Source organism: Colius striatus, chromosome 7 (genome assembly GCF_028858725.1).
Source record: "Colius striatus isolate bColStr4 chromosome 7, bColStr4.1.hap1, whole genome shotgun sequence".
In the NCBI taxonomy this organism is placed as follows: Eukaryota; Metazoa; Chordata; class Aves; order Coliiformes; family Coliidae; genus Colius; species Colius striatus.
The window spans coordinates 30094423-30120105 of record NC_084765.1 but is presented as its reverse complement, the minus strand read 5'-3'; the positions used below and the strand labels follow the sequence as shown (position 1 = coordinate 30120105).

The window sequence follows — 25683 nt, the reverse complement described above, 5'->3', positions numbered from 1 at the left end:
CAACTAGGAGCTGCAGTCCTTTGTTATTGCTGTCTGCACCTTTGGTCTGCTGTTGCTGCTTGTGCTTTCTTACACACACCTATTTTTGTTCTTGTTTCTTTCATATCAACCTTAATATTCCTCTTGCAAGTCTCTGTGTTAAGTTGATTGCAAACCTGGGGTCAGCTGCAGCTTTTCCCAAGAGCTTGAAAGTGAACAAAGCCATCGACTCTCACCTTCCCATTACAGAACAGGGGGGGTGGAAAATAAATAAGAAAGACAGAGCAAAAGCCTCACCAAAGCCTGCAGGCACGAACTGCTGAAGATCAGGTGCTGAATGAAAAGTCACTTTGTGGTTTTTGGAGTGTTTTTGTACATTCGGTTTGCCTCCTAGGAGGTGAAGTGCCCGTAGCCCCGCCCTCTGCAGTCATTGGCTGCCCTGTGTGCTGCTCACTCTTTTGTATAAGGCGAGCAATGCAGCTGTCAGCCTCACAAGCTCAGGATCTCTGCTCACCGAATAAGTAGAAATGGGCAGGAGGTGGCCCGTTGCCCTCTTCGCGGCCCTGTGTGCCAGCCAGCTGGGCATGTGGGCAGCGGGGCACTCCAAGGTGAACCCCAGGATCATCACAGCTCCGCAAGGTAAGTGCCGGGGCTGCGGTCGGCTGCAACCTTGAGAGGCGGCAGCAGCAGCAGCAGTGCCTGCAGCTGACACCTAGTCCCTGCGCCGTGTGTTTGCTACCTGTGCTTTGCCTTTTGAGAGGAGTTGGTCTTTTTGTATTTCTTTTGTCTCTTCGGGGAGACTTTTGGCTCTCATTAAAATGAACTAAAGTGCCTGTGATCTCAGGAAGGGGGCTTCTGGCTTCCTCGGTTGCTTTTGATTGAATTTTTAGATCCCCGTTCTTGGCAAGTCCTTTCCTTTTTACATTCTAAAAACATTTTTCCTACAAGCTGGGTATGTTAAAAGCTGTCAAAAAGCCCTGAAACAGAAACAGTAACCGTTTCCCCTAAGTTGCAGAGAGAAATGGAGAAGTGTATTTGCATAACACGGTTAATTTTCTTATTCATCTGACATACCCTGTTAGCTGCAAATGAGTTTTGTGAGTAAATATTTGCAGAGGGTCTCTGTTCTCTCAGAAAATACATCCATCTGAAATGGCACGCAGGGACTTCAGATTGGATCTGATCTTAGCAGAAACTGAACAAAGAAATGTTTTCAAGGAGCAAGCTTAGGGTGCAGCCCCAGCTTCATCTGTTGAAAAGAGCAGACTAACGTTTACTGGTTTTATCATGTGTCTTGTAAGCTTTTTTATTAATACCCTCCAGGGAGGCTTTAACAAAAGAGCCCGTCTTGTCCCCGACGGTTCTGGTGTTTGGCTGAGCCGGCGGGTTCAGCCGAGCTGCGGATCTCACGCTGCTCTGCAGTACAACAGCTCCTCTGTGATTCCTATTTGCCGACAACTTCAGAGGATACAAATTTCCCATGGTTTATTCTGCGCCATCTGTTATTCTTCTGTTATTTTTTTATGCCCTTCTTCTTCAGGCCCATGGCTGCCTGCGGATGAAGGCCCAGGAGCAGGGGGAAGGGTGGTGGGTGCGTGGCTCGGAGGTGGCCTCTGCCTGCTGTGGCCCTCGCACAAAGGGCAGAGATACTGGCAGGGAGGGCAGCAAAAGGTTGCTCTTAGTACTGTGTCGTTTGATGTATGTGCTGGCATATGAAGTGTCTCAGGAGAGGGGATGCGAGCAGGGGAGAAGTCACAGAGCCTGAGGAGAGGATGGGAGTCACGCATGTCTCCACGGATGTTTCCCCTGCCCCGCTTACGAGTGGGGGAAATATGAAATTGCTGGTGTCTACTGTGGCTGTAGTTTCCTGTCCTGGAGTGCAAGGGTGCTGATGGGGAAGAGAGGGCCTGAGTGGTTGACTCCCACCTGTCTCTGGGGAGCGTGCTGGGCCTGCCCATACAGTGTGGTCACTTGGCCTTGCCCTGCCTCAGTGTCAGAGGGTGGCTTTCCTGGTGCCAAACATAGTGAGGATCTGTTACCAAAAAACACCAACACCAGCTAGTGTTAGGACACTCACACTGCTCTGCAAGGGGATCAGCTTGGGCTTATCCCTGTTTCAGATTTTTGAGAGCGCTTAGCTGGGACACAGGCCAAGAGAGAATTTAATTAGGGAGGTATTGGAGGTAGCTGTGTGGCACGCTCATTAAGAGTCAGTCTCGTGTCCTATTTAACAGATTGTATTTCCTCATGTAACCTCTACCCTTTAACAAGTGGATCTGTGGGTGAAGAAGAGGGTGGAGAGGAGGCTCTAGGCCAGGGTGAAGAAATGGGACAGGAGTAGAGGGGATAGGCACCAAGTAGCCCTTGTTAACTTCCCCAGTGCTCTAGACACAGTGAAAGGGAAGTGCAGTGTCTTTAGAAACGCCTGCAGATCAGCACACTCCGGCTGCTTGCACCCACGTCCCTCACCACGGGGGACTGGCAGTGTTGTGGGACTCAGTTTGTGCCTTGAGCCCTGGTCCTGGAGGATGTGAGCTGCTTAGAGAGGAGCAGCAGTCCGAGACATTAGCAGGGTCGTTGGCGCTTGGTGCGCTGCGTTTGCAGTGGTGCAGTGCTGGCCTCAGCCCTGAGCTCTGCGGGAGCTGGCAGCTCTTCACGTAATTAAATTCTTACACGCTACTGCCCATCACTAGCACCAGGTATGGCAGCCTCAGCAAAGGCACCTCCAGATAATACAGCCCTGGGAGTGAAGGGAAAGATAGCTGGTGCTATCCACATCCCATCTCTTTCCCCAGGAGCGAAGAGTACGTGTGTGGGATCTCTCCCTGGGCTGTGGTGCTGAGGCAGAGTACATGTGTGGGATCTCTCCCCTGTGCTGTGTTGCTGGGCAAAGAAAGCTGCAGCTGCCTTTCCATCTCTCAGCCTTGCTCCCCTCACCAGCACCCCCACCTGGGCCCATGGAGAGAGCCTGGGTTTTGCTGCAGGCAGCCTGACCTACTCCGCTGTTTCGCCCCGTGGTCCTTCATTGTCCAGGTCTATAGGAAGAACTAGGTGAGGGGACCTTCTGAGCTTGGAAGAAAATGTAGCTGGGCTTAGGTGTCACAATCCTGAGCTCAGATCTGAAGACAAAGAAACAGAGTCGGCCTGTCTCAGTGCTTGGAGCTCCAGGATTTAAGTAATTTCCCAGTCTTGCGGCCTCGGGCCGGAGCAGTGGGTGGCTGGAACATCGTGTTCTGCAGATCTGATTTTCCATGAACACAATGTGTTGAGAGGCACTCCTGAGGCCTCCGCTGCTCTTCTGCCTTTCTTTTGCCTCCCCACTGCAGCAGCAGGGTGTGGGAAGGGTGAGAAAGGGGCACACTTTCCCCAAAGGTCAGCCGGGTTGCAACACCTGCTTGGGAGCATTTGCTACTGCAGGCAGGGTGAGAGATGCCTGGGGTAGGGATCTCAGCACAAGTGGCTGCCTCTTGGGTCTAGCTGGGTAAGCAGTTATTTCAAAGTACATCTGACTCTGCAGGATTTCTTCCTCTTGGGGAAAGACTCGGAGTGAAGGGCTGAGGTCAGCTCCAGGCCACTGGTCATATCTGAAGTGCTTAAAATCCTTTTTACTGACAAGCCCACCTTCCCCTTTGCAGCTGACTCAGCACACAGATGGGTCAGGGTCTCTTCTGACTGTTGCCCTCTCCAGTGTTCTAATGAAAGAAGACTGTAAATGGCAAGTTCCCTATGTGTTGAGATTTGCAGAGTGGGAGTGAGTTCAACCTCAGCAGCCTGGGCTGGCGCAGAAGCGGGCGCTTCGCCCTTGCATGCTGTGTTCTCGCTTATCTTCCCTTTTACTTCCAGCCTCCCCCTGTGTGCCTGCGTTTTTTTCAAGCTAAACGCTGACCAGCTGGGCTTTGTTTTGGGAAAGGTGCATTCACATCCCACACTGAGCTTTTGCTTGTCAGCATGGATATTGTCTTTACTCTCCTGATCCATCTGCAGAGATAGAGCCTTCTGTGTCCCGGGGCTGAGCAGAGCTGTCGGGGTGACGGATCCAGCCCCTCAGTACAGAGCAGGAGGCTGGCATCCCAGGCTGGCTGTCTCATGACCGGAAAGTCACCGAGCATTGGGAGAGCAGGAGAGTGCAGCGAGGACAGCAAGGAGCCCAAGGGCTGGGTCAGGCTGCTGTAGCCTGAGGCTTTTGGTACACTACAGGAGGAATTTTTAGCTACTGCCACGCTTAAGATTGACCTGTCCCTGTTTCCTTGCACGTGTGTGGATCTGAGACAAACTCACAGCCCCTCTCTGATTGCCTGCTGCATTGACACCTTGGGGCAGGATGAGGTCCGGCAGTTTAATTTCTCCTTAACAGAGCAGGCTGGGAGCAGGAGAGGAGGGATTCTGAGCTGGTGTGTAGCTGACAGGAGATAAGCGAGGCCTGCAAAGGAGAAGAAAAAATATACACTTGACCCTTGGCTACCTTGACTGAGTAATCTGGCTCTGGCCTGAATTGGGTCACGAGGGGGACATGGAAATGGCAGTTCCTGGAAATTGCCCATGCTGCACATAGTATCTCCTGGACTTTGCCAAGCCCAGCTGCCTTTCCTTGCTCTGGGAGAACTGTGCCAGCAAGCCTCTCTGAGTGCTGTAGGAGCTCTTCTAGGAGCTCTTTGTGCTCACTGGTGCAACGGTGCTGCCTTCAGCTAGCGAAGGAAGAAGAGAGCTGATCAGAGATGAGGCCGAACTTAAACTTGTTGGGAGTGGTAGCAAAATGAGAGATAGTGGTGCTAGCACCAGCTTTTTACTCCTCAGTGGCAATGGCACTGTTTTCTCAGGAGCCGTGGTCCCATGGGTGTGAAACATCTTTGTAGGACAGTTTCACATGGAGCTCTCAGAGTGTCAACATTTCCAGGAGAAAGCTTCTCACTTTCCCAGCAATGCTATTTTCTGCAGACGGCTCATTTTCACAGGGTGGGTGATGCTGGTACCAGAAAATGTTGGTTGAAAATATTTTTTGCTCCATGCAGATTGAAAAAAAGAAAACAAACCAAACAAACCAAGTGAGTGAATCACAACCACCTCCTATTGCAAGAGCATGACACAAAAACCAATAGGCATGGGTAAACTCATAGAAGTTGTGGCTGCTGCACTGAAATGCTCAGGGCTGGGAAAGAGAGCCAGCTGCAAATTGCTGACCCACTGCCCAGCTCTGCCAGCCCTTGGGCAGATTCAAGGTCAGAATTGTAGAAAATTGGCCTGGGAAGGTATTCTGTAGTCGATATAGTCAGGCTCTGTGCCTTAAAGCGGGACAAACTAAATCTGAGTTGTTGACTACAAACTAAATTTAAGTACAGAGTACAAGATGCTTTTAAAAGAAGCCTGTATCCAGAAAAAGGGCTGGCAGGTGAGATGGAAGGAAGAAATTGCTTGTTTTGCAATCAACGCTGTCCTGTTGAGCTACATCCTATGGCATATGGCTATTCCTGCTTGCTCCAAGAATAGGACTTTTTCTTCCTGTTGGGCATTCATTGAGTTCAATCCCAGCTCCACCCCTTGTGTGTGACAAATGCTGTAAGGGTGCCCCAGGAGCTGGATGCAGAAGCATCTACTACCATCTCTACTCATTCCAGAGCAGCTTAAATCTGGAGCAACAGGCTCTGTATAATAAATCTAATACTGCCCTTAATGACAGCTCTGTTTCTCTAGTGCTACTAACTATGCTGTCCCCACTTTGAACACTGTTGACTGGTGTTAGCATCTTCCAGCAGCGATGACTCTGCTTCTAATTTACCCACTTGGGTTAAATTAGTCTCCCTTACTGGGCATCACAGGTTTAAGGAGCAGTAGAAGTTTCCTTGGGGAGCACACGGACTGTCCCAGCCAGACCTCAGCCCTTGGGCAGTTCACAATAACTGTGGCCATGAGTTTGCCCACATCTTGGATAAGGCAAGTTTTGGAAAGTCTGATCTGAGGCGTCTGGTTTCAAATGCCTGACTGCAAGGCGATGGTTTGCCTTTCCAAGACTGAGTAATGCGGCGCTGCAGCCAAAAATGGACGTGAGAAGAATGGATATTGCGTGTTCCTGCTGGTGGGGGTCAAGGGGATGCTAGGAAGTCCTGCATGGCCTTCCCCAGTGCAAACCCAGGACACTGCAGGGCTGAGCCTGAGCTGACATTTGTTCCTGGGGTAGGAAGCCTACAGCAACAGGTATAGGAGGACTGCAAAGGGCATGACAAGGCCCTTCCCAGCCTAGCGAGGAGGTCGCTTTGCTGCATGCATCATCTTGTCTGTTTTCTGTAGGGAACTAAAACTTCATCTTTGTTCTGGAGCCACAAATCTTTCTTCTCACCTTTAAAGCTCTGCAGAGGCTGGAGACTCCACAGGGGACTGCCCAGGTCCCCTTACCCTATGTCCACCTCCTGGCTAGCCTTCTCTGGGCTGGGAGAAGAGAGCATGGGCCCAAGGAAGGCTTCTCAGCTGCCCTGCCCTAACCATCAGCAGGGTGGCGGGAGATGGCTGCCAATTAAGCTAAAAGGTGCTCAGTGCAATTTTTATCCTGGAAGGCTTTTAATGATAAATCAGTCTTTGGAAACTGATCTTCCTAGTGGGAGGGGCAGCTCTCCTGCTAAAATCATCCTTTTGTTGTTCTGCCGTTGTTCCAGTGACCATATAATAAAATACCATAATCACAGGCCAAAGTTCCCCTGCTTCCAGCAGGAACCCGGCAGAGCTCAGGACTGTCATTACAGGAAACAGCTTTTGGAAAGGAACAAAACCTGGCTCTAAATTTAGTACCTGCAATCCGTAGGGTGCAGCAAGCAGCTCGGCTTCGGGGCTGATAGGGAAAACTGTACCTGCTGGATGACAAGCTGCACCCGTGAAATCAAAGGCTCTGGGCTCATCCTGCAGTGGCACAGGCTTCTGTGCTGCATAATTTGGGGGGGGTGAGCATGCAGGGGAGGGCGGGGGATGTTCGCAATGTGTTAGCATGCATAGCAAACGCTGCCATGCTAGTTATTTTGTGTTTAAAAAGGAGAAACCCCTCTTTCCTGGAGCACGAAGCGTTCTGGTTCGAGCCTCCAGAGGGTAAGTGGAGCCCTGTGGCTCTGCCTCTGTCCCCAAAACCCTTCCCCTTGTGGCAGCAGCTATGAATTCAGGGCTTGTTCCTTCCTGCTTGCAGGTTAGGGGGGCTCTCTTTTTTTTTTCTCTTTGAGTTGGCTTTTGAGACCGCTGCTGGCTCTGGCTCAGGCTGGGAGGCCCGTTGCAAAGGGGCTATAGGCTGCATAGCTCTCAGAAGAGCTTTTGACCAGACATGCCCATGCCCAGCAGCTGGGTTACCAAACAGAGAGGGTTTTTTCTCCCGCTTTCTTCCTGCCCTAGCTCACCCCTGTGCTGAATGCTGCTGCCTGCTGCCAAGATACTCCGGAGCTTACCAGAAATAGAGTGGAAGTCGTTAATGCACCAGAATATTTGCCTTCTGTAGCACAACTCTAAAAAAGCTTATTTGTCTAGTTAGAGTGTACTCTGTGAGCTCGAGCCTTTCTGCTGCACTGGCCAGGCCCTCCCGGGCTTTGGGATTGTGCACAGGCTGAGGGCTTTTGTGGACTGCATCCCCGGTAATGCAGGCTCAATTGTTTGCTCTGCTCCTGAGCGGTTTGCTATTGATTGCAGGGATCTCTCGAGGGCAGCAGAAAGCAGCCGCCTGAGTCATTGCAAGGTCTTCAGGAGCAATTGGGGAAGAAGTGAAAGAAAAGGCAAGCGGTGTGGGATGGGGGCTTGGCCCAGGGTGGAAGAGTCCTGCGGCAGAGAGGGTGTAGACGTTACTGGTGTATCCATGGCCTGGCTCTTTCCTTTGGAGGGGTGGTTAGAGGGAGCTGGAAGCAGGGTATGAGAAAAGATAGTGTGAGGTTTCTTGCCAGATGATTAAATGCTGCTTATCTCCAAACTGTCTTGGGGGAGAGACAGAATGAGAAACACCAAACAGATTAAACCCGTGTCTCTGACTTGCTGCAAACTGAAAATAGGAAAGAGGAGTTAAACGTGTAAGGCCGTCGGGTCTGCGTTTGAGTAACATGGCTGTCCCAGCTGCCTGGCTCCCCTCTGTGCTTTCACACCTCTCTCTTCTGGGTTTCCCACAAGTGTCTGAAGGCCATTTGTTCGGGGCTACATGTTCCCCTGATCCTCTCCAGCCTCCTGTGGTTGGAGCCCAGTACTGGGCTCACTGGTTCTCTGTGTGAAGGGCGATGGTCACAGATGCAAAACGAAAAGGAGAATGGCACAGAGCCCAAGCCCTCACTCTCAGCTGTGCTGCTTTCAGGAACCGAACTGCAGTGTTTCCTGTGGGATGGAGGGCATGGGAAAATTATAGTCAAGGCCTTTTACCTGCCCTGGGCTGATGAGAAAGCACTTTGCCTTCACTGGGAAACCATTTTACCTACTCTATCCTTTCTGGGCACACACATGCTCTCGGAATGCATCTGTGGGGAGTGTCTGGATAAAGCCGAGGCATCTGCTCTGACCTCAGTCTTGCTGCCCTACCTGCCCTGTGCCCTGGTGGGACAGACTGTGTCAGTTCTGCAGTATGCAGGAGATGACTGCTGCCCACAACAGGACTTTCACTCTGGCTCTTGTGGTGGGCAAGGGGATGGGCACAAGCTGGGAATCTTCCCATAGCAGGGAGCTGCCTGGTCCCTAGGAGACCGCAGAGGGCCTTAAGGGGCAGGAAACACGTGCCCTTGTCTGGTCCTGCTTTATCAAGAGACATTTTTAGCACTCTTTCTGCTTGCCTGGTTTCCACTGCTGCTCCTTGATGTCTTGTGGCCAATGGCAGTCTCATACTGCAGAGGAGTTCTGGAAGGTCCCTATAAGCATCCTTAAAAGAAGGCAGGGGAGAGGAGAGTCTGGGAGGGGAAGACAGACAGCACAGACTCCTTCTGAGACCTGCCAGGCACCAGGCTGATGGGCACTAGCTCATGGTGACGATCATGGTGTGCTACATTGTGCCAAGCTGAATAGATAGGGGACAGGGAGGGAATGAAAGGAGAATAAGGCTATTTGGCCCTGGGAAGGCCCTGGAGGTAGCTCCTGAGAATCTGGGGTAGAAATCTATAAGGGATGAGGCTGCGTTGGTTCTGCTTTTTTCATTTTGCTTTCTTTCAGAAATGACTGATGTTAGAACATAGGTTGAACTGGAACAGTGTGGGGCTGCCCTGCATGATATTCCCCAGGGGATGGTCCTTCAGCCTGTGCCTCTGCTCCCCCACTGCTGAGAGGTGGCTGTCAGGACCCTGGCTCCCAGGGCTGCAGTTCAGTCTCTTGGCAGTGTGTTGGTGCCATAAGCCAGGGAGAGGAGGGAACAACAGGCCAGGTTTATTTCATGAGCAATGAGAAAGTAGTTTACCACATTGTGTTGCCTCTTCACCCATTTGTCAGAAACCTGTCCTGCAAAAACTACTAATTTTCCACAAGTGCTGCGTGTTGGAGACTTCACAATGCACAGCCTTTCAGTTACTCTGTGGCAGGGCAGAGCAAACAGCTTGAGTGTCCCTCCTAGGCTGTCTCATCTAGAGACAAACTATTCCCATAAAAACCCTGTTGCTGCAGGATCCTCTGAGTCCCAGCAGTCTGTCACACTGCTCAGGTGCCCATCCCCTGGGGAGGGGAGAGCTGGCAGGTAAGCGGGGAGCTCTGGGGGGCACCTCCCCCCACCCGACTGTGTGTCACGTTGTTCCCTTTGAGCAAAGTCACAGAGGAAGAAAAAGCTCCCGGAGTCATACTTCCTCCTTCCAAAATGTCTCAGCTTGGAAATTTATAGATCATCTAAAAAAAACCCTGCAAAACGCAGGTTGGCTTCTTGCCGCCATCTGTGGGGGAGCTGGGGAGACAGGCAGCGTGTGGCTCTCGGCGGGGAGGGGAGCGCCTCAGGCCAGGCCTTCTCCCAGGGATGGAGGGCCCCATGGCAGCCCCTTGGGGTATCTCCATCCCTCTGGAGTGGCTGCTGGTACTCCCTGTGCTCCCCTTGGAGAGGACGGTCTGCTGTTGGGGCTTCCAGGGCAGGTATCTGGGCAAGCAGGTAGGAAATCTGGCCATCATCCTCTCCCAGTCTCACCTGCAGGCATGGTGAAACTGGAACTACGCTGTGGGGTGACATCGGAGCTGGGAAGTCCTGACCCCAGAGGCAGTGGGCTTGAATCACATTCCTGGCCCTTAAAGGAAAGCAGTGGAAGTTCTGGTGCTGGGCTGTGTGTCATGCATCCTGGGGAAGTGGGAGTGGGACAGGGATCGATGTCATCAAGTCCAGACGGCTCTCATGTTCCCAAAAGCAGCGTGAGGTACAGGAGCCTGAAGTGCACAGTCAGCCCTGACTCACAGCCGGGCCCACATTGCTGGCGCATGAGTGCTCAGGTGTAGGGCAGAAGACCCAGGGGACCCCTGTACGGCTGCTTTGTGAGTCAGCAGTGAGAGAGCAGCTTTTCCTTCTGCCCTCAGAGCTAATCTCGGCCAGATTGCCACTATCAAGGTTGTAACCTTCTCAGTCTAAACCAAAAAGAAGGAATAAATAAAGCCTGAGGAATGAGATATCATTTGGAAAGGGAGGGGACTGGGCAAGGTGCTGGGATTGAGGCAGGAGCACGCTCACTGTCAAACCAGCAGGCAGCAGAGCAGGTGGCAGTGGCGTTGGCATCGTGCCGGGGAGGGCAGGACGTGTGATGGTGCCAACTGACAGCATTAGAACGTGTTAGAGCGAGAAGAGCTCCGGGGGCTGGCTGGGGGTGCTGCTGTGGGGGCTGCCTGGGCGTCAGGGAGCATGTCAGTGCCAGAGACTTGGCTGCCTTCACCACGGTGGTGAGCTTTCTTTAAACCCATTTTGCCACTTGTGCACAGCCCAGCCCCCTCCTACAGCACCAGCAGAAGGGTTTGGGAGGATGTAGGCAACATGGCTAAAGGCCCTTCCCCTGCTCAGAGCAGTACCATCTCCATGGTGTGGAGAGGTTAAACCCCATGTGCTGCCTGGTTTCCCGTCCTTGCGTTCCAGGGGTGTCCCACTTAACAGGGTTTTTTGTGAGCAGCGGGTAAAGGATCTGCCTCACCTGCATCAGCGCCACTCGCAAGAAGCAGTGAGTTCTTATCTCATCCCACTTCTCTTTACATTTTTCCTGAGTTTTATTTCAGTTCCTTAATTTAAAATGCTGGCAGCAGAGCAGATTCAAACCATCACCTCCATTTTAGGAAGATGTAGCCCTCCCTCAGCATCAGGGAACTGCAGGCCTGTGAAGCCTTGCCCGCTGCCGGTGCTGGGAGCTGTGCAAGCCAGTGACTAAGTGGAGTGTCTGGGAAGCCGGAGCCAGCTGCCAGACCAGGCAATGGTGGAGTGTGGAGGGAGAAGGGCTGCCATAGCTAAGTCAGCTCCCCAGCCCGGATGAGAGCTTTGCCTGCAATGAGTCTTCACGCCCACGCTGCTTCTTTAGTTGGACATGTGTTCTGGGGGTGCGGGGCACGCTATCCTCCTGCACAGAGCTCTGGAATGCTCTGGGAGACCAACCTTGCTGTGCTGCTGGGGAGGTCCGTGCTCTGCCTAGGCTCTTGGTGCCTTTCTGAAGGGGCTACTGGACCCAAAGGGAGCCAGAGCACCCTTTGGTGTGTCACCAAAGCTGGGTTTGCCCAAGCCCTGTCTTGGGAGGCAGGCCCCTTTCACCCTGTCAGATAAGAAGCAGGATTGCTCAGTTATCTGTGTCGTTTCTGTGTGTGTTTCAGACTGTCCTGATCTCATCCAGAGCATCTCCCTCATTGTTTCCCTCCTCCTCTGTTGCCTCACCCCGCAGGCATCCTTCTGAGATGCACCGGGCTCCCTCCTTCTCCCTCATTTAATATTCCTCTCCTTCAATCTGGTGCGGTACTCTCCATCTCTCCTGCAAAGCACAAAGCCGCTCTTTCTCCCATTCATTCCTCTGGACCGAGGTTAGCATTTCAATTGACAATTGTGCCATTGATTTGTGTGCTGGCTGACAGTGGGGTTTGCAGCAAGTGCCAGGCAAAGGGACTCTGCGGGGTTAGCGAGGCTCTGGAAATGAGCCCTGTGTCTTCTGAAGCTCCGGCCTCAATTTCGGAGGGAGGCTAGTGACAGGGTCATGCCTTTCTTCTTACAGGAAGAAGAGCCTTTCTTTCCAGTGTCAAAAGCAGCTTTGGACTTGCTGAGAGAGGCATGTGCCCTTCTTTGGGGACATTGTGTGGGCCATTAGATGCCCCTTGCCTTGTCATTCTCAGCTCTTGAAGCCATTTATACCTCAGGCTCCTGGTCTGAGGGCCCAGGGCAGCTCCCCCTGATCCTGCCAGATGAGAAGCAGAGGTGAAGGGGATCAAACCACTTGCCTAAGCTGAGCTTTTCTAAGACAGAGCAGGGGCTGAAGGCCAGCAGTGCAGGTCGGCCAGAGGGCAGAGGGACCCCAGCACCTGCTCACGGAAACACCTTTAAAAGGCTCCCTTCCAGATCAAGTTAAATCATCTGCAAACACACTTCTGGGGCCTGGCTAGCAGAGCTGTTTACTCTCAGCTTAGTGATTTAGTGTGGTCCCTGGGGAGCAGTAGGATAAATAATACGTTGGCGCCAACCAAATTATTGTTTTGGGCTTGTTTCTGGCTGTTTGCAGAGAAGCGTGTCCTTGTGGGTTGGCACAGCTCTCAGAACTGAGCTTAAAAAAAAGAGGCAGCATTGGGAAGAAACCCCCAAATGAAACCAAAGATGATAGCAGCACACAGGGCTAAGTGTGCAAAAGGGTGAGGTGGAGGAAGAAGTATGGGGAATGGCTCTAGGTGTAATTTTTTTCCTGGATTAGCAGCAACTTTAGGGGCAGGGCTGGAGGTTTAAAATTAATAGCAAAGTTTGCTAAGTCCAGCCAGACCTGCTTGTGGCTTGTTGGTGGTGGATTGTGCTGGTGGTGATAGCTGGATGGGGGAGAAGAGCTTTGGAGGCTCCGGTCTGCACCATCCAGAGGCTGGGCCAAGAGGGGGATGTTGAGGACTGCCGGGAAGAGGGGTGGTGAAAAGGGGATTAGTGCTCTTCCTCCCTGGCAAGCATAGACCGTCTGTGGCTGATGAGCTTCCCTGGCTAGCTGTCATGCCTGCTGCCTTCCCGCTTGCAGTTGCACAGTCACTCTGAAAAGACTCAATGCCAGCTTCTCCACCAGGCGAAGCACATGCCCAAGAGTTTCTCCAAGTCCTTGGCAGAGCAGAGATGATAGGGCTGGGGAGGGGACAGGGAGTGGGCAGGGACCCCCATGCAGCTGGGCTTTCCCTCTGTCCCACGGCACAGGGGAAGGGCAGCCCAGAGTTGCATTATGGGCTGGAGGGCAGAGATGGTTTCTGTATGCATGAGACACCTCCACCCTCTCTGTTTGCAGCCGAGGTGCCCTTGCGACACGGCGGCCCGTGGCTCTGTCAGGGTTTGCCATCGCCAGGTGATGTTTGGCAGCATCCCTGGTTGCCAGCCATGCCATGGCAGGAAAGCCCCGCTGGCTGGGTGCCGTTAACCCCGCAGGGATCAGACACCCCCAGGAGGGGCTGCCAGCCTGGCCGAGTGGGGAGAAAAGCCGCAAATCAAGCAGGTATTCGGTAGCCCCAGTGACCTCTAATAAGTCTTTTCTTGCTTTTGGCTGTGCGGAGCCTTGGCAGGCCCCCTGCAAGGCGTGCTCAGGGCAGAGGGGGAGGGCTGGGCTGTGCAAAGATTGTCCTTTGCTTGTCATGCCAAGTGCCCCTATAAATAGAGGGGGACACGTGCCACTGATTAATTGCCTGTCTGTGCAGGCAGCCAGCTCCCGAGGCAGACGCAGCCTTTGTCTGTGTGCTGGGAGCAGCAGCACTTGCCAGGAGAGAGGCCCCCTCTTCTTTGGAAAAGGGAAAAGAGGGAGAGAAGGGAGAGAAGAAGCAGAGGTTAGTCCCATTCAGAGACTTTTTTCCCTCTCATGTCATTCCTGCAAACCAGGGAAGGGGACAGTGCTACGAGTGTGGCACCCTGCCATGGGGCTGTACCATCTGGGGAGGAGGATGCAGGACCAGCAGACCCCATTGAGGGACAGGGCAGGCCCCCAGGGAGGAGACTTACAGCTATGCTTCGGTGCAGGGCCAGCCTCCCACACCTGAGCTGGCAACCCAGAGAGGAGGGGAGGATGTTTATAGGAAAGAGAGGCTGGAAAAGTCAGAAGGTGAATGAGGAAGGAAGGAAGGGAGGACAAGCAGTTCTTCCTCCCAGCTGGGCCAGGAAGGCTTCCCATCTGCAGCAACCGGTTGTGACATGGGTCCTAGGTCTTGCAGCTCATTTCTTGTTCATTTCCGTGCACTCTGCCCTGTCATGTATAGGCTCTGGCCTGGGAACTCCAAACCCTGTCCATCGCTCCTGGCCCTGGGAGGGAGGATGCTGACAGTGCAATGGGAGGCTGGTGAGGAGAGGTGTGACACTGGGCTGTGGCTGGCAGGAGATGATCTACCCTGTGGGTACAGGGAGCTTGACCTCCAGCTGCAAGTTCCCATTCAGCTGGGTAAGAACTCACAGCTCCAATTCCGCATGTGCAAGGTCCCAGAGTGGGGCACCAAAAACTGCAGGCTTGCCAAAGCCAAGGGGGTGCGGTAGCTAAATCTACAGGGCGGTTGCGTGGAGTGGCTGGTTGTCTGAGGATGGCCAGAGAGGGAGGGGAGCCTTCGTTTCAAAGGCAGGAGGCACCTGGGCATCAGAGCAGGTGGGGAGGCAGCGCTGCTGCAGGGCCCCTTCTGAGGATCTCTGAGCTTCTGCTCTCCTGCAAGAGCTTCTGCTTCAAAGTTTCCCCTCCTCCTCTTCTTCCATTGCAGGGTTTCCATCATGAGCTGCTCTACTGTGTAGCTCTCCTGTCCCCCAGGGCCAAGGAGACAATAGCTCAGCTGAGCTGCCTTTCCCTGTCTGCCTGGCGCTGGATCAGCCACCCAGAGGGCCCCCAGCCCCATGGCCTTGTTTTTCTCCTCGCTCACAAGGACACGGGAGAGGGAGTTGATCAGCCTGAGCTGCAGATGCTCTCCCCTGACGAGTGTCGTCTCTGTGCTGTTCCTAGGTGCCAAAGAGTATGTATTTCCCAGGAGTGAGAAGTACCCAGTCTTCTATCATCAAGAAGGCAGCTCGGCCATCTACGTCGGGGGAGAGGGAAAGCTGTATTACTACGACTTTGCAAGCTACGAGAACTACACGGTAAGGGTGCTCTGCTAACAAATTTGGCACCAAAGCCCTATCAGAAAGTGTCCAGCATCTGTCTCATAGCCCAAGTGCTAGATACCTTACTTGGTGTCTTTGCCAGCAGCAAAACCAGGCCTGGAAGGGCATGATCTCTGCCCAGCCCTCCCCATCCATCTGGGAAGTCACAATGTCAGCGTGAGGAATGGCTGCAGCAAGGGGAAAGTCTCCTAGGCTAGCTGTGGGTGGGTTCTTCCCAAGTTATGAGCCTCCTGGGGTCTTTGCTGCCCTAGAGGGAGGATTTTTCTGGTGAGAAATCCTTTCTTTATCCTGAGAAGGGATGCTCAGACTCGTGTCACTGTTCCTTCCCATTGTCGGAGACTAGACTGCCTTTCTTCCAAAGCAGGAAGTTCTGTGTCAGTTGGGCACTGAGTTATGCAGCAGGAAAACCTCCCAGTTGGCTTTCTCATGACTGCATCTTGTCCTCAAACAAATCAGTTGCTGAAGTTTGGTCCCAGAACACTGTGATTCATGTGTCTCAGCCCTTGGATGCGACCACTCACTATTGAATACCCATTCCCCATGACAGATCCTTTTGTGAAATCCAGCCCCAGGTGCCAATCATGCCTGTCACTTTGGCCCTGCATCGCCCCCTTCTCCCCATCGCCTGAAGGGTTGGAGAGCCCCAGCCCAGCTTTCCCAAGGATTTTCAGATGCTGAGGTGGGGAAAAGGGCTGCATTGCAGTATCTAATGACCTTCTAACAAATGAATTTGCTTTGCTTCTTGTGAAGAGAGTGACTAGTGTGGTTCGTGGAGCTGAGCCCAGGCCAACTGGCTTTTAAAGGGAAAGAATTAAAACGTATCTCTTTCTCTTTTATCATAGGAAGACTTTCCAGTGAAAAATGAAGGACAGTGCATGATGCCTGGGAGTCTGGTAGGTTCTATCTGTGGTGGAAAAACATGTGGAACAATTGGATGGGCGAGGGTTGGAAGACTTGGCTTGAAGGACTACTGGGGAAGAAACTGTGCATGCTCCTCACGTGCTCTCTCTGGGTGAACATCTTCAGTGCCCATGGAGCAGGAGATGAGAGGAGATGACACCAGTTTCCTCCTCTGATTTTAAGACCCCTGAAAAAGCTAGGAAGTCATACTGCAGTGTGCTTGGTCATGCTGTGGCCTGTGCTCTGCCATTTGCAGCCACTCACCCTTCTCTTCTTTCTCTTGCAGGAGGACAATAAAAATTATCTCACGTTAGTGGAGAAGTATGGAGATGGGATATTAGTGTGTGGGACTGGTGCCTGTGCCCCCACTTGCTGGAACTTGGTATGTTGTGGGCACCTGTGATGTGATCAGAGTGAAGTACTCACTGGTTTGTTTCATGCTCTCCGTCTGTGAAAGGGTGCCCTGGTCGTACCTCCTTCTCGGAGTATCTGAAAATGCCCAAATGCCAGCTCCCTGGAGCAGCTTGTGGTGACAGCCCGTGGGAGTAGAGGTCTGCATGTGCCCCCTCTCCTCACCCCCTGCCTGCAGCAGGACCTCTGCCTGGCCCGTTCAACGACAGGCTGTGTCGTCCCGTCACTTGGGCTGTGTCAGCCAAGGAGAGCTGCTTTCCTCCTGCCCGGGGGTTGGATGTGGGCACCTGATTCTCTTGCCTTCCCTGCTTAGGGACCATTTCTGTCCTTCCCCAGACTCAGAGGAAGGAGAGCATTTCATGGGACGGGAGAGGTATCGCTCCTTTCACCCCCGACTCAAATACCCTCGTCGTCGTTGATGGTAAGGCTGACTGCTCACACATTTTCAGTCATGGTGCTGTGCAGGAAGGCTGAGCTCTCTGTGGCAAAAAGGGGCACCTTGAGGCTGCTCCAAGGGCTTTGTGCCTCTGCTGTAGTTGGCAATGAACCTTAGAGATTCTTGCTTTTACCTTGTCCAGATGCCCATCCTTCTAGGACAGAGCTTGGCACACGGTTGTGTGTTCTTGTCCAAGGCATAGGGGTTGAGACTGTGTGGGAGGATAGAGTGCAATGGGAACAGCAGGGAAGGAGGATCCAGCCATAACTCCAGTGCCCTGAACCTGGCAGAGGGAGAGGTGAGGATCCCTCCCAACCAAGAATCTGTCCTGGCCACTCTTCAAGGAAAAGGACTGAAGGAGTCCTGCCAGGCCTGCTCAGTGAGGACTGGGTTTTTTGACCAATATCTCTGAAACTCCATGTGCCTAGAGAGCCCTTGCTGCTTTGTTTTCTTCTCACAAACCCTCTACCCTCTCTGGAAACAGCCTGCTGCAAATGAACCTTCCTACCCCACAGGTCATGACATCTACTCCACCATCAAGAAGAGCCAGCAGAACGGCAAGATACCTCGCTTCCGTCGAGTGAGGGGGGGTGGAGAGCTCTACACCAGTGACACAGTCATGCAGAGTAAGTACAGGGGAGATCCTGAAGGCTTGGGACCCACTGCTTTGCCCCACTAGGCAGACAAGTTGGATTCTGTCAGTCCATAGCACAGCTCAGAGGAGTATGGCTGCTCTGCCCAGCTGGGGTGTAGCTCCAGAGCTTCTTTCTGGAGTTCGCTCACCCTGGAGCTGCGGAGAGATTTGATCCAGTGAGTAGTGACCCAGCAGCTCCCTCCAGTTCTCTTGCTGCCAGCTGGGGGGAATTTCACTTCTTTGCTTCTGGGACAAAACAACTTGGGTTCCTCTTGCTCAGAGTGAGGAGATGAAGAAATGGAGAGAAATGGGTGGCAATTCCCCTATCAGATGCTGAAAGGAAAGAGTTGTGTAAAGGTGCCTATCAGCTACCCTGCGGTGGTAGAAACAGGAAGAACAACTTCCACTCTGAGCAGGGACTCTTTGCAAATCCCCAGCCAGGGTGAAACCTTGGGGCAGGAAGATATTAGACTGTGTGTGGGACAGGGTGGGGAACAGAGAGAAAGGACGCTCCTCAGTTTCCATAAGCTTATTACGTTGCCTTCCCCCAAGCCTCCCCAGTGACGCTGGAGATTATTGAACCCCTGGCCACAGACAAAATCAAATCAAAATGACACCAGAGCAAAACAGACCTTGTACATGCAAGGCAGTGGAGGGGGCAACCAAGGCCCTGCCAAACAAACCTGATGGACTCAAAGCTGTGAGGCCAAATGCACAATTACAGAGAACTCCTTGCCATGGGCACAGCAACTAACGATGCTCAGAGGGACCCTTGCTGTTGCTGGGAATGCCCTTTGGGGCAGTGCTGTATTAATAGGAAGAACGTCATGGGGTTTTCCACGGCAAACACAAAGAGCACTGTGGCTTGTTCCCACCAGGGAAGCCTTCCTCTGATTACAGCCCCACTGTGCAAAGAGGGGGAAGGGGGTTCCTGGGGTATTTCACTGGGCTCTGGGGAACACAGAGCAGGGGCAGGAGGGAGAAGAAAGGGAACCCTTTGGGAAAGTGGCACATGAGGAGTGTTTGTTAGTGCAATGCCTCAGGCAGGTGTCAAGGCTGGGCTCAGATCTTCCCCACGCTTGCAGCACAGAGAGAGGTTTGTTTTTGCTTACCTTGTTGGAAGGTAAGCAGTTTAGCTCAGAGCATGCTGCTTTGGTCCCCACCAGTGTGGCTTTTCAGATGAAATGTGTGTGTTTAGGCCAAGGTTTTCTGATGGCTCACTTCCCTTTTCAGACCCTCAATTTGTCAAAGCAACTACAGTAAGGCATGAAGAGCCTCAACAGGACAAGATTTACTACTTCTTTCGTGAAGACAACCCAGATAAGAGTCCCGAGGCCCCTAGAAACATCTCTCGAGTGGCCCAGCTGTGTAAGGTACCACAGGAACCTGGTGGGGAGGCAAAAGTGTTACAGGGGTGGAAAATGGACATGCCAGCTCACCTGGGGATATCGGCCTGTGATTTGCCCCCCTGGCTCAATTCTCTCCTCTGCCAAAGAGTTGGTGTGCAGTATGGCCATATTCTTTGGCCATCACATCCTCTGGCTGTCATCTTACCTATTCTTTCTTGCTGGGATGTTAGAGGTACATGACTGTTGCAGTGACCAGCATCAAATATACCTCTGGAGCATCCCCCAGTTATCCATCCAAGGTGCTGGATGGGGGACACTTTGTGTTCTTCTCTGCCAAACCCTGACTCCTTGCTTTCCCTCTCCCCCAGGAAGATAAAGGTGGAACCAGTTCACTCTCTGCTTCCAAGTGGACAACCTTCCTGAAGGCCAGCTTGATCTGCGTTGACCCCGTCACCAAGGGCAACTTCAACTGGTTGCAAGACGTCTTCTTTGTCCGTGCGAGTAACTGGAGGCACTCCAAAGTCTATGGGCTCTTCACAAACACCTGGTGAGGGTCTTGGCAAATGGGGGAATGTCCTGTCCCATGGACCAAACCTTTTCCTTCAGTCCTTTAGTCTCTCTGGCAGGCACGTGGGTAGAAAACAGCCAGAGTGGACACAGCTAGTGAAGGCACGATGCACACAGCTGTGCCCCAGCATAGGGGTGATGGCCAGTGTCCTGCTGACCCTCTCTTTGTCTCATTGCCCGGCAGGGGAAGCTCTGCTGTTTGTGTCTATTCCTTTGGGGACATTGACAACGTGTTTCGGACATCCAAACTCAAAGGCTATAATGGTCCCAACCCAGAGGTCAAGCCTGGGCAGGTGAGTGAGAGACAAAAGATGTCTGCATGAAGTGGAGAGGCCTCCCAAGGCCAGGAGAGCTGGTGCTGGCTCTGCCACTGCCATTGTCAGAGTAGCTGGGGCGGGTGAGGGGACCACTGAGCAGCCAGGCGAGAGCTGGGGCAGTAAGGAAGGTTTTAGGTGCTGTGGGAAATATCTGAGCTTCGTTGCCAGAAACAGAAGGAAACAGGATAAGGTCCAACACCTTCCAAGAAAGCAAGGAGAGACAGGCTCTTCATGCTTTAGCAAACAGGTCTGAGAGCTCTCTGTGTGAAGCTGGAGGACACTGTCTTGCCTGGTGTTTGCTCACCCTGCGGGTTCCACTCAGCCAGCCCTGTGGGTACAGGGGTGCTGCTGAGCTGGCAGCAGGCAGCAGTGTGGAGAGGCACCCCAAGCCTCTGAGGGATGACAGGCCATGAGTTTTCTAAACTGGGAGGGGAAGTGGGGAGGTGGCTGTCACCAGCACAATCCCAACAGCCCCGGGGCTTGTGTTTGCTGCCAGGGCAGGCCCGTGTACCACATCCTCCTCTGGGCTGGGGTCCCAGCCTGCCCTGCCTTGCTCCCAAGTTCTCCAGCCTCATACTTGGGGCCTCGCCTGACAGTTGTGTTTCGTCCCCTCTTGCCACAGTGCGTTCCCTCTGGGCAGCACACCCCCAGCGAGACCTTCAAGATCGCCGACAGCCACCCAGAGGTGGAGGAGCGTGTGGAGCCCCTCTCTCCCACCAAGAGCCCCTTGTTCCACAACAAGCACCGCTACCAGAAGATCGGGGTGCATGAGGTCTCTGCGAGTGATGGGCGTCGCTACAACGTGCTTTATTTGGCCACAGGTACTGGGAACCATTCCCTTTAGAGCTCTCTGGAGTTTGCTTTCCCCTTAGGGGCAGGGAACCTGTGGGAAGCAGAGGAGACCCTCAGTGCAGAGCAGAGCAAGGGGCTGTGCACGTGTTTGTCAAGCAGAAAAGAGCTGCCAAGTCCCAGTAGACCTACACACATCCAGTGTGGCTGCATCGGCGAAGGCAGGCTGGAAGCTGAACCCCAGCACATAGGATTTACCCAGCTGCACTGCTTCAGCCAGTGGTAGGTCTCAGGCCAAGTGTTTTTAGGGCAAGGAAGGGGTAACAGCTCTTCTCAGGTGCAGAAATCCTTTACAGAGGGCTCCACTCTGTCATCTCCTGTCCCTGACTGCTGTACCACAGCTGCAGAGCTCCTGCGAGGCCACAGCTCTGACTGAGCCACAGCCAGCTGGGCACAGCCACACATCCCAGCAGGGCTGGAGGTGCTGCCGAGCTGGGCCAAGGCAACTGGGCTGCAGGTGAAGAGGTTGGAGAGCAACAGGCCAGCGAGCTCGGTCAGGCTGCTGCCTTCCTTCCCCCGCAGTGCAGCCACTGGCTGCCTGGAAGCTGGAAAGGCTCCCCAAACCCAGCACTTCCCTTCCTTCCCTACCTCCCTGGGCTTGTTTCCTGCTCAGCCCTTTCTCTGCACCCTGCTGGGATTTGTTTACTGATACCTTGTGGAAGGACTTTTGTTTCCTTGTGGAAAGGCTTTTGTTTCCTAATCTGTGATTAAAAGAATGTAGATGGCTCTCAGTAGGTGGTCTGGGTTGGATTAGGGCCCATGCACACAGGCATGTGCACACCCAGGTTGTTCTTATCTTGCTAAAAGCCTCAAATGCAGCTAAGGCCTTGCAGAGACCTGCCACGGAGCTTGCTCCAAGATGCAGGGCTTGACAGGGCAGCTGCCCACCCTCATTGAGGTCGTAATCCCTGCCTGACATGTGGTCATGTTTTCACCTCCTCTTGGTTGATGGTGAATAAGGGAGCAACTGTTTGGGAAAGGGAAACTGTGCAAGTACTAAAAGAGGGCAAAGGATAAGGATTCCTGAGCCCTGTGTTCCCTCAGGATTTGCCTTTCCACCCCATCACCAAACTGACTCATTTTCTTAAATTACCAGTTTAGAGTTGTTTAACTGGGGAAGTTTAATTAGAAAAAGAGAAAGGCAAACCTCGAGTTTCAGCCTCAGGCGAGCTGTGAGATGAGGCTCAGGCAGGAACAGGCCAGTGATCAAAGCAGAGTGGAACCCAAGAGCGGTTGCTTTTTCTTGCCAAGGCTGTTCCAGCACAGCTGGGGCCCCAAAGGGTGGGCTCCTCGTGGCTCTTTTCTGGGAGAATGACAAGACTCTACTGCTGGAAACATGACAGTCTGGGGGATGATTTCCTAGCAAGCAGGCTCGTCCTGAAAAAGGTCCTGTCTTCTCTGAGTTGCAGGAATGAAGTCAAGCCTGGCTCTGCAGTGTGGGTATTGTCTGCCTCAGTGAGGGCTGGAGGCAGAGCTGATTTTCTGCCTGGCTTCCCCAGCTGTGCCTGCAGCCCCTCCTCTTCTGCTCTCAGCATGCTTCATTGGGGCTCTCTCTTCTTTCTTTCTAGACAAGGGATCCATCCACAAGATTGTGGAGCTGCCAAACGGGGTACAGAACATTGTGGAGCTCCAGGTCTTCCCAAAGAAGGACCCGATTCAGTCCATGATCCTGGACCATAAGAGGGTGGGTCTCTGCCTGCTCCATAGAAAGAAGAACAGTGGGACAGGCTGTAGCTTTTAAAGGAGGCAGCAGGCAAGGACGGGTGGTTTATTGACAGCCCCTGGATCTGGAAGCAGCCCCTGGGTGGGTTTGCGGGTGGGCCCGCAATGTGGTTTGCTAAATCCTAATAGCTGTGCTGATGGCCCTAGTCCTGAGTATCTCTCTATGTGGTCAGCAGGCAGTGGAGCTTTTCAGGCAGCTCCTTTCCTCTGTAGGCAAGGAACGAACATGGCTGTTGGCTCCCTGGGTGAAATGCACCCCAGCATCACAGCAAGGCAGCGGGAGAAGTGCTAGGACTGGTGGGAGGGCACTGGGACACAATGCCCAGGTGCTTAGCCCCTCTGCTTCTCTCTACAGGCGATGCTGTACATCGGCTCAACGAATAAGGTGGTGGAGATGCCCATGGACATGTGCAGGGTGTATCGCACCAACTGTGACAGCTGCCTGCTGGCCAGAGACCCCTACTGCGGCTGGCTCAATGGCACCTGCCAGTCGGTTTACCTGAGCCGGTATGTGCCGCCGCCGCCACTGCTGCTGCTGGCTGCGCCTCCAGCCCCGTTGCCACGTTGCCTTCCCCTGGGGAATGCCCTCAGGAGTCCCCTGCCCAGCCACATGTGGTTTTGGGGCCATCACAGGGAGAGGGGAGCCCATTGTGTCCAGGCAGCAAGAGCGCAGATGTGTGTGCTGATCCCCAAACCCATGCCTCTGCGGGGATCTGTCCCTCCCTCCCACAGAGCTCCTGGGCAAGTAGTGGCATTTCAGCACCCAGCCCCTCTTCTGCTGTTGGAAACATGTGTGGCTCTGCTGATTGTGATGCTGTTTAAAGCAGTTGATTGTGCTGAGTTGCTGGGTCTCCACCAAGCTCTTAAGAGGAGGTGTGGGGTGTGTTTTTCCCTCCCCAGATAAAAGCAGGCACTTAAACTTCCTGCCCCTCTGACCCAGAGGCTGCTGCTCCCCTGGCATTGGTGCTTTGTTAATGCTTATTCCCATCTGCCAGGGAGGTGCGACAGAACCTGAACCTGGACCCGTGGCGAGGAAAGTGCCAGAAGGGGGCTGTTAAGGAAGGTATGTAAAAGTTTTGAGCTGGAGGCAATGAATCCAGGGGATGTTTGGGGCAGGAGAACTCATTCTCACATCTCTGTGTGGGTTTTGCAAGGTGTTACAGCTCAGTGTTGGGGATGACAGCTGAAAGCAAAGACACCAAATGAGTCTCGACTTGGAATTAATTGCTACGTAATGCGTTTCTGAGCTGGATGAGAGGCCTTAAACTCTGTGTTTGCTGCTGTCCTGGGGCAAGAGTCCCATGGACTTCACCAGGCGTGGGTCAGGCCCTGCCAATGTTGCTAAATGATTGTGTAACATGTCTCCTATTGCAATTATCTATGGTTCCATTTTCCTTAGGGTTCCATTGTATGACACATTTTTCTTCCTCGGTGTACCAAGTTAGATTTGTGTGATTTTGCATTTTCCACATAGCTTCCCCAAATGAGTCAAACCCATGGTTAACGTTCCCCGTGGTACTGGTAAAGTGTCAGACTGGAGAAGGGGTAGACATGCTGTGATTTGACTGACATTAAGCATTTGTCCAAAAGCCTGGATTTATTGCAATGTGAGATTTGTAGTCCATAAGCCTCAAATTATTGTTAAGAAACAGCAAAATGAGCAACATTTCCCAAACACAGTATTTCCTTCATGTCATGATTAAAACTTTGGTTTTCAAATTATAAACACAACAGTTTCCTCTATAAATATTAACAATCCCTGGGGACGTTCCAGCTTGGTGTATGGTGACCTGTCATCTCAGGTGCAGTTTTCTGGCATCTGAGTACAGAAGGAAAGGTGCCTGGTTTTTTTTCCAACCAGCAGACGTTAAGATGTGGATACTCTCCATCTGTTACTGATGCAATGGAGCTTTCCAGAACTGTCTTTCACTTCCCAAGCATAAATGTTCTTTGGGATTGTTAGTACCATTGCTACTGTTCCATTCTGGGGCACTTTAATCAGCACAGGCTGCAATTAAAGTGGCAGTTTTGGCATTTAATGGCCTGTAATCAATTGTGAGTTGCCACTGTCTGTTTGGTTTTTTCACTGGCAAGACAGGGGAGTCCTAGGGGGAGTGTGCATGAGTGAGAATACCTCTTTCTTCCAACTCTGCTACCACCCCATCCATGCTCAAATGTGCAGCTGCCCTACAGTAGTGATTTTTTGATGAAGGCAAAAGTACAGACATCTCTAATAGATGCATAGTTCCAGGCTACATTCTCATTTCCTCATCGGGCAAAACTCCAGACTGATCCATTGGGCAGTTTCCACACTCTGCCATACAACAAATCTAATCCCAATATGTTAGTGCTGGTAGCACTGACCAGTACTTTGGTGCGGGTCAATGATCTCTCACCTGGGAGCCCCAAGGTGGTCTTTGCAGTGGGCATTATTCTCTTATTATTCTCTTACAACACCATCAGTCCCTGTAAATTTTACCTTACAGTGACTGGGTTTCACATCTAGGGATCCTGCATTCTTCTTGGTTATTACTGACATTTGGGCACCCCTACCAATAAGGAAAATGGTAAAAGTTCTCCTTGGTCCTACTGTGGTATCAATGGCAGGTTTATGGTGTTTACCAAAGAGCCGTTGTGCAGCTAGCACTTACTGGGCAGGGTGGCTGGGCACGCAAGACTTTTGTCAGGCTATCTGCCAAGCCACTTAAATCGGCTGTGGGGCTGAGGTTCAGCAGGAGTCAATTGATCTCCTACTAGTTTAATTCTTTGGCTTAGTGCTTGTACCAGTGTTTTCAGAGGTCGGCGGTGGGTTTGCCCTATAGTAACCATCAGGGCACGCCTGCCTCCAAAGCTCTACACTAAAGATGCTTACGCTCTTTGGCAAACTTTGGGTTGTGCTCTGGCTTAGGGGCATGGACCTGGCGACCTGCCAAGGGGGTTCTCGTGGTTTCCCAGCAATGGATTTGATCCAACCCATGCAGCACCTGTGGTTCACTGACTGCTGCACAAAGTCACTGCAGGTGGTTCTATGAGGCTGGTCCTCCAGGGGCTGCACGGCCCCTGCAGAAGCATTCATGGCTCCAGTGGTCTGTTATGTCCTCTGGGGCACTAGCAACAGACGTCTTCAGGCTGCCAGGGAGTCCACAGATAAGGGGAGGCAGCCTTGCCAGCTCAACAGGGGCTAGTATAGGAGACCTTTGCTCCAAATTCCTTTCATACATACCTTCTACACAAGCTGCCTTTTGCACTGATGCACCTAAACCAGAGAACCCTGAGGTTTTAATGAGGAGATCTCTTTCTTGCAG

General features: G+C 52.7%; 1 protein-coding gene across 2 annotated transcripts in view; it reads left to right on the top strand.

The window, feature by feature from the left end:
- The first annotated feature begins 437 nt into the window (after positions 1–437).
- The window catches only part of SEMA7A (semaphorin 7A (John Milton Hagen blood group)), a 28685-nt gene continuing 3439 nt past the window's right edge, over positions 438–25683 (top strand). For both annotated transcript variants that reach the window (XM_061999932.1, XM_010205672.2), the window contains exons 1-13: positions 438–618; positions 15036–15169; positions 16036–16086; positions 16380–16475; positions 16841–16925; positions 17456–17566; positions 18808–18947; positions 19292–19470; positions 19675–19783; positions 20430–20628; positions 22225–22340; positions 22734–22885; positions 23374–23441. In XM_061999932.1, the coding sequence (XP_061855916.1) occupies positions 507–618; positions 15036–15169; positions 16036–16086; positions 16380–16475; positions 16841–16925; positions 17456–17566; positions 18808–18947; positions 19292–19470; positions 19675–19783; positions 20430–20628; positions 22225–22340; positions 22734–22885; positions 23374–23441 (1552 nt within the window). In that variant the 5' untranslated portion in view covers positions 438–506. The remainder of the gene's footprint in view (positions 619–15035; positions 15170–16035; positions 16087–16379; positions 16476–16840; positions 16926–17455; positions 17567–18807; positions 18948–19291; positions 19471–19674; positions 19784–20429; positions 20629–22224; positions 22341–22733; positions 22886–23373; positions 23442–25683) is intronic.